This window comes from Xiphias gladius, chromosome 15 (genome assembly GCF_016859285.1).
Source record: "Xiphias gladius isolate SHS-SW01 ecotype Sanya breed wild chromosome 15, ASM1685928v1, whole genome shotgun sequence".
NCBI classification, from domain to species: Eukaryota; Metazoa; Chordata; class Actinopteri; order Istiophoriformes; family Xiphiidae; genus Xiphias; species Xiphias gladius.
Genome location: NC_053414.1, coordinates 19,377,209 through 19,391,037, shown reverse-complemented (window position 1 = coordinate 19,391,037; position 13,829 = coordinate 19,377,209). Strand labels below are relative to the sequence as shown.

Below are 13,829 nucleotides of genomic sequence, written 5' to 3'. Positions count from 1 at the left end.
CTAACGCTCAATAAGTAAGTGAATAAACATATTTCCCAAAATGTTGAACTAATTCTGTTTGAATTTAATGTCGAATCTGGCATTCCTTACAAGTTTGCCAAAAATAACATTTTTATTTCCACTGAAAGTTAATGGGGAACACATACTGCTCACCTCTGCATTTTATGCAGTATATATCAGGATAATTTGAACTAAATAATTACGTTATTCAACTTTTTTCTTTATTATTTCTTATACTATAGCAGCGTGCAAGGTCATAAATCTTTTAATCACATTTACTGTAATTTCAATCATGTCTCTTTTGAGTTTTCACATTTTCTCCAGTGATGAGTGATACAACAAAAAAAAAATCTGACACTACATCTAAGACATGAATAAGCTTAATGACTGACACAATGTATTTTTATTAATTATTAAAAAATTAACTTGCTTCAAATTAGCTGAACAATATGACAATGTTTCCTAAATGCTTACTCCTATATAAGGATTCTATATATATGCTTAAGTGAAAATATACAGTAGACATAAAAGTCCTAAAGAAATCCAGCCAAGCCATGTTATGTTGGCAGTGTCTGAAGACTGATTTCAGGACAGCATACTTTATTAGCATGTTATTCAAAACATTTCTCTTTTCAACTGAAGTTACCATCTTTGCAAAAAAATACTAAGGAACAGCACAATTGAGCGTTGACACAAAGCACTCGTTGACAGTGACCATATATCATGAGAGTGTCTTAAGCCTTTTGTCCCTCTGGTTTCTCTTCCCAACTGGAGACCTGTCCTAGACAAAGCTCTTTGGTAGGATCCATCACAACAGGTGGAAGCATGTTTAGACACTCCGCCTGAGCCCCGAACTCCTCCATATCCTTGTGACCCACCTCCCTCATCCTGTTGAACAGGTACAAGGACAGCCGTTTCTTTGACTCGTTGTTGAAGCTCATCAACACACAGTCTGAACAGGACGTATGTAAGAAGGTCACAGTGAAGTTGAAGTGATCTAAGACGAAGCTGCTGCCTTCCAGTGAGATGTTGGATTGCAGATATTTACAGCCGTCGCTAAAACCGAATTTGCGTGTAAAGGAGATTTTGGAGGTTTCATTGGTATTGGCAAAGCTGATGATTGCACTGTCTCTGGTTTTGAAGCGCTCCTGGTGTGCAAGATCACTCAAACTACCAGCAGCTAAAACCCATCTTCCCTCCAAGTGATGAGGATCCAGTTGATCCAAAGGCCTGACCAAGGCTTCACAGGCCAGAGGAGCTGAATGGCTCAGACACACCAGGCAGAGGACGGCGATGACATACACGGCAAACATGTCTCTGTATTATAAAATACTCTATGCTGTTTGTTGTACAAGCTAAAAGTAATAGTTATAATTCAACTCTCAGTATATAACTGAAATTAGGCTGGCTGGTTTTATACTTGTTTTAGGAACCTCCAGTTACACAATGCTGCCAATGCCAAAGAGCAGAGTCCCATTTTTCACCTGTGGATTTTGTGATTGTGAAATGAGGGAACGTTCTGTATATTATCGATGTTTAATATTAACACCAGTTGGCTCTCTTTTAAAAACTTTCAGATAACACATGCTGTCAACTGATATGCATACAGTTCTATAACAGTTACCCAGGGTTAATGATTGACATAGTAAAAGAAAATGTTTTTACTTAGTGGTCTTGGAATAAAAGGTTGCATCCACTCATTTTCCCATGGTATTTTAGGTAGTTTATTTGATGAAATTCTCTAAGCCAGAGAAAGACAAAAATAAAGAGACCAAATCCTATCTCCTCTTTGCATACTATACATACTAAACCATACTCTAGTGCATATTGATGTCAACTTGCATAAACAATGGTGTGAAAGTATGGAGCAAAATTGTGTCAACATACAAATGGATATATAAATAAAGCTTTTGAATATATCAACTGATAATGCTGTTTGTACAGATTCATTTAGTTATTAAAATGATTAAAATTGCTTCAAATTAAATGATATTAGAGGTAAACTTAACTTACACATTTAACCGGCTTAATTTCAAACTCTTCATGGCAAGTTTCCTTTACCCTGTAAAGTCCATTTTTGTTTAAATCAGCCTGAGCTCTCTGAGACATGTTGTGGGCATGACGGACTTGGATCCGTCATGCCTGGATGTCATCAGAAACCAAACCGTCGCCTCCACCGCTGCCAAACAGTGATGCCACACTGACCCTCACTGAGACAACAAGGCACTCTCTCCTCCTAACATTTACTGATTCAGCAAGCTATAGGTAGCCCTAAGCCTGGTGACAAGTTAAAACTGTTTTAACTTTGGCATGTAGGAGCCTGTTGCTTAACATAAAAAACTGATATACAAAATCTGATATCAGGGCCTTCAAAGTTATGTCAATACAAATATATTTGAAAAATGAAGCTCACAAGATTTTCAAAATCAAACCTATCATGCCATGCCATGCTCCAAGTTGTGCAGGATTTGTTTTCAAATACAATGTTGGCACTTAATTGAACACTAAATTGCGTACACTGTACATGTTTAGCAGTGGGTCCAGGTAAAGCCGTTGCCTTCCAGGGAGATGTTGTAGGATGAGTAATGGCTGAACACATGCTGTGACTGAATGAGATGGTTGGTAGTACTGGTGTTGCTGGAGAAGCTAGCCGTGGCACTGTCTCTATGTCTGAATCGCTAAATGAATGGTAGGTGGCTCAGACTTCCAGCAACTAAGCCCCCCCCCCCCTGCTTCTTCAGGGGGAACTCCATGTCTGAGCACAAGGTGTTTCATAAGTGTACCTGGTACCGGGACTCTCTAGGGTGTGGGTCAATGATTGCCTAGAGAGATGAGCAGAGCTGTCACCTGATCACAACCTGCTAGTGAGTTGGATCAGGAAGCGGGGGAGGTAAACCGAAATATAAAGTGAATATGTACTTGGAGCAACTGGCTGAGGTGTTCAACTCCTACCCACAGATTTTTTTTTTTTTTTGCAGAGGGGGAATGTAGTAAAAATTCTGGGCACGTAAATGTAAATGTAAATGTAGGTAGAAAGATATATGGGCTTCCTTGCTTGGCTTGTGGCCACCTTGACAGGGATAAGTGGCAGAAAATGAATGGATGGCTGGAGGGTTTAGAGCATGTGTAGATAAGTTTTTCTTAATATTAATTATTAATAACTGACATATTACAAGGGGGAAAAGTGTAGTAATAAGTGATCTGTGAATAAAAATTGTGCACACTTGGTCTACTCAGATGAAATCATCTGAGTCAGTTAACCAAAATAAATAGGTCATCAAAATCTAATTTCCTCTCAGCAAATGGAACATCAGTAAATCAACTGCTCACTGACTTTAATTTATTCTGTACCACTGATCCATAGTAAACTAAGGCAAAAGGCATTCTAATTAAATGATGTCTTACACTTTCCAAATGTTTAAATACTCAGTGTGCTACGTAGCCCTCAGCTAAGTCAAAATCAGTTTAGGAGGCCAAATGTCACCTGTTGCTTTAACCCCCATAACTAATTCAAAAGGAGGAAAGAAATTACATTTTCAAGTTATTCATAAAGTCAGGCTGCATGAGGACTGTGGTGGTGCCACTGTTGGCAGCCTCTAGAGTGTGGTGCCTTCCGGTTCACTCTCAGATAACAAAAGTCTCCATTTTTGCTTTGTGCCAGAATTTAGAGAGGTGAATTTGAATGGTTAAAACTTCATTTCAAATTAATTTTTAAAGTCAAGTTATAAATAATAAATAGATATTTACTTAAATAAATAAGTGTATCAATTTCAAACAAGTGTAATGCCAAAATGAAACTCATAAAATCTATTTTACCTTAGTTCAGTTCTTTAAAAAAAAGTCTTCAGAATGAGCGTACTGAGTTCAAATAGACACATACAGTAGATGTTCAGTTTTGTATTCTGTAAATTGTTGTTTCTCTAACGAAAGATATGAACCTTGCAGCACTATTCGTTATGTTCACAGTATGATTACTGAATAAATCATAGTAAAGTAAAAATGATCTGAAATGAACTGATAAATAAAATCTCTTCAAAAAGTTGCATCTTACAAACAAATTTACAAAATGAAATAGAGGCGTGGTGAATCCTGCATTAAATTAAGGGATATGTCTGTTTAATGAAATAACAGAGAAAAAGAATTAGAATCTTTCAGTATTTTTTGATAGTGACATGTTGATGTTGTGTGTGAAAATGTAGGAAAGTACAAATGAAAAAGTCACTTTAACATCTCCACAAAACATCCAACAATACTGACAAACAATTGATCAACACTACGTGGCTAATTGTGTTTACTTTTCACCATCTCTTAATTTTTTTGTCCCTCTGTTTTCTCGTCGGTTTGAGCTGCTGGATCACCGGCTGCCAACACTGGACAAAGCTGCTTGGTAGGATCCATTGCAACGGGTGGAGGCATGTTTAGACACTCCACCTTTGCCTTGAACTCCTCCATCTCCTTCTCCTCTACCTCCCTCCTCCTCCTGAACAGGTAATAATGCTGATGCTTCCCTGATTCCACATCACAGCTTAACAGAATGCAGTCATGGCAGGATGTATGGATGAAGGTTGTGGTAACGTTGTCAAAGGTGAAGCTGTTGCCTCCCAGGGAGATGCTGTAGGATGTATAGTAGCACTTGTTGTCTAAATGTGTGCTGTGACTGAAGGAGATGGTGCTGTCACTGGCGTTGTTGGAGAAGTTAACAGTGGAACTGCCTCTACGTCTTAATCGCTCAATGAATGGTAGGTGGCTCAGACTTCCTGCAACTAAAACCCATCTGCCCTCCAAATAATGAAGATGAAGTTGATCCACAGGCCGGACCAAGTCTTCACAGGCCAGAGGAAGTGAATAGCTCACAGACACCAAGAGACGACACACATAGCAAACATGCCTCTGTATGTTGAAATCATAATCTGCTGTCTGTTGTATTGTTCGCAGGCTGTTGTTGACATAACATAAGTCTCAGTTGCATTGTATTATCTAACTAATATGGTTGGTTTTTTACAGTTTTTTTCAGAAACTTTTAGTTTCACAATACTTAAAATACCAGAGAGCAGAGTCCCCTTTTCAACTGCGGTTTCTGTGATTGTGAAATAAATAAATGTTGTTTTGTGTTTCTGTGACTTTTGATCATTTACACTGGGGGTTTACTCGTTGGGTCTCATACCTGTGGTAACCTTGTTTTTTTCAGAACTGGACTGAAGTTCTGAAAATATTTATTGTTTGTACTGGAATACTAATAGTTTAATAAAATGTAGATTTAAATTGTATCCACTCTTGGCTGATTTTAAAGATCAGAGTTGATATATAAAGATAATTATTTCTTATGATTCATTAATCATTAACATATTTGAAACAACACAAGTAAATCTGTATTCACAGATTGCACTTGAATTGCAAACTTAGTCTTGTGGTCTTGACATGTAGTTTAGTTTAGTGTACTGAAATAAAATATCCCTGTCACCGTATTGAAAGTACTGTAACTGGTTGCAAACTCACAGACACAATGGTTTATTCAACAACAAGGAAGAAATTATATTTTGAAGTTATTTGTAGTCAGGAAAATTAAGCGTATTCCTTGACTGAAGACCTTGGCAGGATCAACTGCTACTTATTGATGGTTTGCTAAATCCCACCCCGAACAGAAAATGTTCAAAGCTTAGCAACACTGAGCCATACTCAGTATCTAAAGTGTTCAAAGTGTGCTGTTTTTGGGGGGTTTTTTTGTTTTCTAATTATCATTCCAAAAACAAAAACTTAACGAAATCAGAGTGAATTAAACTGTGTTCAACGCTCTCATCTAAGATGCATACATTAGCATGCCCAGCTAGCTACATAACTAGTTACTTAGTTACACTAGGTCACACTAAGTAACCGAGTTTTATCTATTTCCATTTATTCATTAATTATTTATTTCCATTGGCAAGATGTCATATCATTAGCTAACTATTTTATTATTTTGGGTTACAGATTACGAAAAATAACTGTTCAGGACAGGAACATCGATTACACGGGAGCCAAGGTGATTCTACTATATGTCTGAGTTGAGAGTAAAAGTGGCTCTGTCCTGAACATACAAGCATTAAAACATGCATCTAAGCATTGTGTTGCTTGCCCACGTTTTTCTATAGTAGGCAACCAAACCACATAAGGGTCAAAAATTCATCTTAAGTACGTTTATATAAAAAAAATACTGTACATTACAGTGGGAAACAATGGTGCTTCTTTATATCCATGTCTTCTATGAATCATTAGCTGTGAAAGATTACTTTTTGCCTGGGACATGTAGCTTTAGCCTATGACAGCATTAGCTTACTCTAGCTAGCTAGAGGTGATAAAATCAGTGAAGGCTGTATTTTCAGCCAAAATCCATGGAGATTAGGTAACTGCTTGTTAATTGTTGTATGTAGAGGAGGCTTCCCATTTTTTAGCTGTTTCTTAATTTTCTTTCCAAACCAATACCAAGTAAACTGCCTTTTTACCTTACCTCTGTTGTCTGCTTCATTGTCCTGCTTTCTGTTCCACACCTTTAATAGATTTGCTATAAATTCACTGCAAGCTTATTAGTTTCAAGCAAAGGCATTATCAAAATTACAATACAGTTTGTATTAACTTCAGTTTTTAAAATGTCAGTACTTCTAAATGAGCATGCCAGGATCAAATCTTTGCCTTTTAATACCAGAGGGCATTTAAGTCTTTGCAAAAAGATTTTTAGTCATCTATCCTGTATTATCTGCAGCAATATCCTTTTGTGTTAGTTATGTTATGTACAGCATGTCTGAGGGATGAATAAGCTCAATGGTTAACATTAGGTGACAGTCAAAATTAGCAAAGTATCACCAAATGAAATGAAAAAGAAACTCTTTTCAAAAAGTTGCATCTTAAAAACTACTTTATTTCTAGTTACAGCTCAACTAAAAAAGTAAGAAATACATGTGTGATGGTTTCCAATACACAATTTCTCCTACAATCTCACAATCTCTCCCATTACATTTAGGGATAGGTCTGCTTAATGAAATAAAAGAGAAAATTCATTAAAAAAAAAAAAGTCTTGTAGCATTTTTTGATTGTGACATGTTGGTCTTGTGCATGAACAATTGGAAAAGTAGAAAAGAAAGGCAATTTAACATATCCACAAAACATCCACTGATACTGATGTACAATTGATCAACACCACATGCCTATTTGTCTTGTCATTGTTTCTCAATTTTCTTGTCCCTCTGTTTTCTTGGCAGTTTAAACGACTGCAGACGCTTCTGGACAAAGGTTCTTGGTAGGGTCCATCACAAAAGGTGGAGGCATGTTCGTACACATCATTTGAACTCTGAAGTCCTCCATCGCCGTCTCCTCTACCTCCCTCCTCCTGCTGAGCAGGTACCTCTCCGGTGAATTATAATTTGTTGTCTCCAGGTTTACCACCAAACAGTCTGAACAGGACACTTGGGAGAAGGTCCCAGTAAAGTTCAAGGTCTTCGATGTTAAGTGAAAGATTAGGCCTTCAATTGAGATTTGGAAGAGATAATACTCACACTGGTCACTTAAATGGAAGGCTTCAGTGACTGTGGAGTTGTAGAAATCAATAGTTATACCCTCTCTTTTTTTTACGATATCTTCAGCGAATGACTCATTCAGACTGCCTGCAACTATGACCCATCTTCCCTCCAACTCATGAGGATCCAGATGGTCTAAATGCCGGATCACGTTTTTACAAGTCAGAGGAGCTGAATGGCTCACAGAAACCAAGCAGAGAACAGCGGCAAATACAGCAAACATGTCTGTGTATGTGTGTTGTCTCGTTGTTTGGATATTTATATCAATTCTCAGTTGCATGGAAGGGTCCAGCTGACAGTGTTTGAAGTAAAGATGCATCCTGGTTTTATAGCTGAATCAGAAAACCTTCAGTTTTGCAATATTACTTATTGTTTACACTGGTGCTCTCTAACCTTTGGTAATGATGTAGGGTCATGGTTAGTCACATATTGACACATTAAAAACAAACAAACAAAAAAACCCCAGTTTTACTTTTTGTGTTTTTACTGGAATACTTATATTTTACTAGGTATTAATCTTTAACAATTGTTGTTGTAGTTGTTATATACACCTTAATTTTTTTATGTTATTTTAGATAATTTATTGTTAAGATGAAGTGAATTCATCAAGGTTTCCGAATTCATTTTTTAAAATCTTTTTTCATCCTGTTTTATCCCTAAAAGCTTTCATTTGTTGACATCTGAGGTGACTGGTGGTTTCACAAAGTATATTTTCATGATTATTTTCAAAGTATTAAATGTATATTTGAGAGGTCAATTGATGCCCTTAACCTATCCTGCTTCCCCCTAATCTGCACTGTCTTCAAGGAAAAGATGGTGTTGAGGGACACCAGAGCCAAAGTGTAGAGATAGCAAATGTGCTTAAGTTACTAGAATAACAAACTGGTGAGTGTTACTGTTTTCCCATGGTGTATTATTGCTAACAAACAAAGCAAAATCAAAATGCAAAAGCAGAACTTCTGCTCCCTTTCCAAACTAGCCTCTTTTACACATTCTAGATGGTCTTTTTCATCTGTGTCTGTAAACCTGAAACCTAACACTGTACCATAAATACAAATCTACTGTTGTACTGTTGCAAGTAAAATCTGAGTGCCTTATGGTCACTCCAGATGATTTAAATACAATTCAAATGAGTCATTACTCACTAATTTTTAAAACATTTTTTATTGGGTTATCTTGATTACCACGTACAGCAGGAAGGATAAGACTCAAAACATCTTGTGTTTTCTTTATCAACACACATTTTCTTCATACTTTGAACAGATATCATGTACCACAGTCTAAGACTTCGTTTACTACTCAGTCTGAGCTGCAGCAGCGGTCTGGCCTGGACAAAGCCCCTTGGTAGGATCCATCAAAAAATGTTTAGGCATTTTCAGACACTCCACTAGAGTGATGAACTCCTCCAGCTGCTTCTGGTCCACCTCCCTCCTTTTGCTGAAGAGGTACAATTCCACTGTCTTATAATTTGGTGAGTCCACGACCAAGCTCAACACCACACAATCTGGACAGGAGGTTTTGAAGAAGGTCCCACTGAAGTTAAAGCTCTGTCCAATGCTAAAGTTAAAGCTGTGGCCCTCTAATGAGATGTCCTGCGAATGGTAATTGCACATGTTACCAAAAAGAGAGGCTTGGATGTAGGTTGAGTTGTAGAAATCAATTCTTGTGCTATCACTTATTTTTGGAGGCATTTCAGCCTGATTGATTTTCAGACTGCCTGCAACTAAAGCCCATCTTCCCTCCAAATTACGAGGATCCAATTGATCCACAGGCTGGACCAAGTTGTCACAGGTCAGAGGAAATGAATGGCTCAGAGACACCAAGCAGAGGAGAACCATGACACAAACAGCAGACATGTTTCCGAATGTTGAAATCATATGACTGTACATCTAGACTCAGATACACTGCAGTGTCTGAAAGTGGTGCAAGCATAGGGGCTCTTCTCGTTTTATAGTATCAGAGAAGTCCAATTTCACAATACTAAGAGCGTACTCTGCTCTGACTATGACTATGAGGATCTATGCTCTGTGAAATTTTGTGTGTACTCTCTTCCTTGTAATATTGTAATGAGTTCACTGTAACTCTGATATTGTAAACAGCAGGCAATAAAACCCTTGAGAGCTACAACTTCAGTATCTTGTGTGTGTGCTGTATTTGTTGAAATCACTATAAACCGTGATGCACTCACTTGAATTCATTTAGAATATTTCTACCTAGTCTAACTTGCACTGCAGTTTTCAACTCAAATTATTTGGTTTCACAGTGAAAAATTTGGATTAGAAAGTTCCAGTTTCACAATACCCAACTTTGTTTTTGCAATGTTGATACAGCAAAGGACAATTTCTGGGAATGGTCAGTTTTTAGTGGAATAATTCAGTGAATCTGGGATTTAAGCCAATGTTAATCACCAGCTTTTGCCAACAGCCAAAACATCAGTATCACTGTTGCAACAGTGCACACAATCTTTTCCTTTAGATCCATTGCTTTATGCTTGTAATTAGACACACTTTAGAAACCTATATATAAACAGTTAAACTGAGAGTCAGTATAGATACCATTAGTATTTCACTGCTTGGTTGAACAAAGAGATTAAGAGTGAATACCACCCTGCAGGGTATGACCTTTATGATTGTTTTTGGTAGCTTTTCGCACTACCGTGTGCAGCAGAAATGCTATATTACGCTAATATGCATATAACCTTTTTAAAAAGCCTTCAATTACTGATAATCAAAACATTAAATAAAGAATTTTTGTACAAATCTGTCATTCGCAAATATTTTTGTCTTACGCACACATTTTTACTTTAGTGGCTGCTTCATTGATGATGAAATTGCACCAAGAAAAGAATTTTCAAAACCGAAGAAAAAAAGCTACTGAACCTGCATATCAAGCTCAAGTTGTCTAATGTATCAAGATTATCTGTACACAAATAAACTGTGAGGTGGGTCTGTACAGCACACGGCAATATGCAACTATGCATCTAACCGTAAATAGAACCATTTTAGAGAGGTAATGGCTCCACATGTGATGATTCTCTGAAATCCCACTGTTGTTGGACAAGACCCTCTGCGAGTTCTCTGCTCAGTAGGACTTCAGGGTTACAGGACACACTGCTGCATCCTTTTCCCCAAGGACTCAAGTTCTGGTCTGGCCCTTGAGAGGACCCTGCTGTTAGCCATAGAACTACCAAAAGAGCTGGCAGAGACACTGCTGGGACCTCATACTGCTTCGACAAGCTCCATATACACTTGCATAAGTGGAGGATTTTTGAAGTACGTTGCAAGGAACATCAGGCACATTGTCTCCTGAGCTCAGTCTCTGTGATCCTGCTCTGTCTGCAGAATCTCTCATGGATTCTTGTTCATTCCCTTCTTCCCTTCAGGGGAACATTTACCGCAATTAAAGTTGAATGTTCACAAATCATCACAATACTGCTGTAATGTATACAAATGATTCACTTTTAAAAGCTTTTACACAGTTTGTTCAGAGTGCACTTGCTTTCAGTTTTTTGTTTGGAACACTGATGGTGGGATCATTTAATTCACTGTTCTTTCTCTACGTGGTGTCTTACATGGACCGTGTATATAATAAACCACGAAGAACTATGGTCTTTGGCTTGAATCTGCTCTGAGAACTTTCTGATTAATTCATAACCCTGAACTAAGAAATAAACAGCATTATGAAACAAATGGTTAAACATTATCCAGTGTGTTTCTTCTGCATGAAGCAATGTTTTGGTTTTGGGACAGAGCCACTGTTTGAGGAACAGAAAGGCTAGATGAACATCCAGTATGTCAAATGTTCAATGACAAATGTAAGTTTAATCATTAAACCATCCATCAATCATTTCAAAACTATGTTTCAAAACATCTCAGACACTCTTTAATTTCCACATGCTCTCCGTATACAGTATATACATCCACGCACAGAGCTGTGTCAGGAGTGCTGGACCCCTATTCAAAAGCGTTTGGTAAAAATAAAAAATTCATACTTTCAGGTAATTTAAAATAATTTCTCTTTTAAACTTGACAGTGGCCCACAAAATATTCACTGGTGCATGCTACTGCTTTCATACTAATAGTCCGTATACTGCCAAAACCTGTATTATAATGTTCAGGCCCTATAGTTGGATTAAAATCTCTCTAATAAAAGAGTAAAATCAAAATAATTCAGCTTTAAAGTCATTAAATTAGAACAATATCCTCTCTGAACCTCTTGGGATCGTAGGACTTTTCCAGTTTCATCTCATATTTAGATTATGAAAAATATCTGATGTATTACACATGTAGATAAAACTATTTAAAATAATACATTTTAAGTCTGTTTTTGCTTAACAGCAAAATTGTGGCTTTTACAGTTCTATGTAGCTTGGCTGGCTAATCTGCTTACCAAGAAAATTAAATCAAACTCAAACTTTGTGTGACAAGAATTTAAAAGGTTGGTCCCGGGTAGCAAGCTCCTCAAGGCACTTAAACATACCTCCCCGGGCCATACCTCCCCTCTCTTCATGTTGGAGAGAGCTTACTTCCTCTTGGAGTATCAAGGCTCAAGAGTGGGATGAAGAAGTTTCAAGAAAAATACATGGAATGTTGACAGAGGGTAGTGGAAGGAAGGTAAGTAGCTTGTGGACATACTGATTCAAAAAAGGATGGGTGCATAAAAAAAAAAAGAGATTGGGGAAGGAGTGTGTTATGAATTCAAAGGCAGAGAGAGAGACTGAAGGATACTGGCAGACTGAAGGAGGAAAGGAAATGAATGAACAGAAAGGGCATTTACATGACAGAGCAGCACTGGCATGCTCTGCCTTTGGGTGCTTCAGTCTCCTCTCCCTGGCTACCTCTGGTTGGGCTGTGTGTCTCTTTGTTTGCTGGGCTGTTAGTAGCTGCTGGCTTTGCTTGAGCGTTGGGGGCTTTGGCCTGTGACAGAAGGGGTTCCTGCTCCCCCAGCCCAACCTCTGTCCTCTGGTTTTCTTGGGGATCAGCCAGGGGCACCTCCTGAAACTGACCAGGCATGGTGGAACGATCTTGTGCTTTTAATGCTGCCTCAGCCCCCCCTGGTGACATTGCAGCTTCACCCTCAGCCTTGGGGGTGAGAGTGGAGGGTTGTGCCTCAGAGTAGACTGGCACTGAAGGCACTGTAGTGCCCTCTAGAACAGCAGCTGGGGACTGCAATTGCACCGAGGTTCGATCTTCAGATTTTTTGTCCTGTCCTTCAGCTTTTGTCTCTCCATCTCCATTTTCGTTTGTCTTTACGTCACCTTCCACGTTTCCATCTCCAGTCGCTGGTTGTGCCTCTGCAGTGGGTTCAGTTTCCTCACTCTTCTCTGGTTGTGTGAAAGATTTTAGAGCTGCTTCTGTTTTTATTACCTCCTCCACAGCCCCCCCTCTCTCATTGCCTGCTTCTTGATTTGGCAGAGGGGTTTCCTCTGACTGCATGGCCTCCTGCTGATCTTCCTGTGGTCTAAGATCCTGTGGTACATAATCCCCTTCATCTGTGATGATCACACATTCTGCTCTTATCACCAGAGTTCCTTCTTCTTCCTCCTCATTAATGTTGACATCTTGAACACGATCAGACTCTGCCCCAGAAACACCAAGGCTCAACCCAGGTTCCAACTTCATGTTAACAACACCTTCAGTAACGCTGATGGGTCCGTTGCTATTAGACTGAATACCCTGCTCTGAAGCCTTGTGACTGGTTTCTGCGTCCAAGTCTCCTCCACCATTGGTTAAGACAACTGCAGTTTCATCCAGTAGTGGGCTTTTGTTTGTTTTCACTTCATCTTCAGTTGTTTCTGAAGAAAAAGCAAAAAAAAAAAAAAAAAAAAAAACAACAAATAAATATGACTCAGTGAAAAAGTAAATATCTGTGAAATTGCATCAACTACAAAAATTTAAATAATGTTGAGTGAATCTGCAATCAATATGCCTCACTCTCATTATCACTGATTATGAACTTCTGTTGTGGTTGGTATATGCACTTGATTGCAATTAGAGTTTGCTTTTTCCACCAATACGTCAGTGCTCAATACAGCTAATTTATGCATTGCAATGCTGTTAACAAAAGGTACTGCCATCTATGAATCTTAATGCATCATATGGAAAAGTCATTCATCTCTGCTAAAATGAATAAGCTAATAAAGGATAACACAGAGGCCATAAACTGTGTAGTAATGAACGGAGGCTTCTAATTGTTACAGAGGAGAATGTAACCACTGGTATTTGTTGTACCATCATGAGAAAAAACAAGCTACAAAACAAAAAAGCAAGAAAGAGAAATGTA

General features: G+C 38.2%; 1 protein-coding gene across 8 annotated transcripts in view; it reads right to left on the bottom strand.

Moving 5' to 3' along the window:
• Nucleotides 1–5,992: 5,992 nt before the first annotated feature.
• palm3 (paralemmin 3) overlaps nt 5,993–13,829 on the bottom strand; it is a 38,826-nt gene continuing 30,989 nt past the window's right edge. For 5 of the 8 annotated variants that reach the window (XM_040145356.1, XM_040145359.1, XM_040145355.1 and 2 more), the window contains one exon: nt 5,993–13,341. In XM_040145356.1, coding sequence (XP_040001290.1) covers nt 12,320–13,341 — 1,022 coding nt within the window. In that variant the 3' untranslated portion in view covers nt 5,993–12,319. The remainder of the gene's footprint in view (nt 13,342–13,829) is intronic. The other 3 variants (XM_040145353.1, XM_040145352.1, XR_005708904.1) reach the window with 2 other exon arrangements.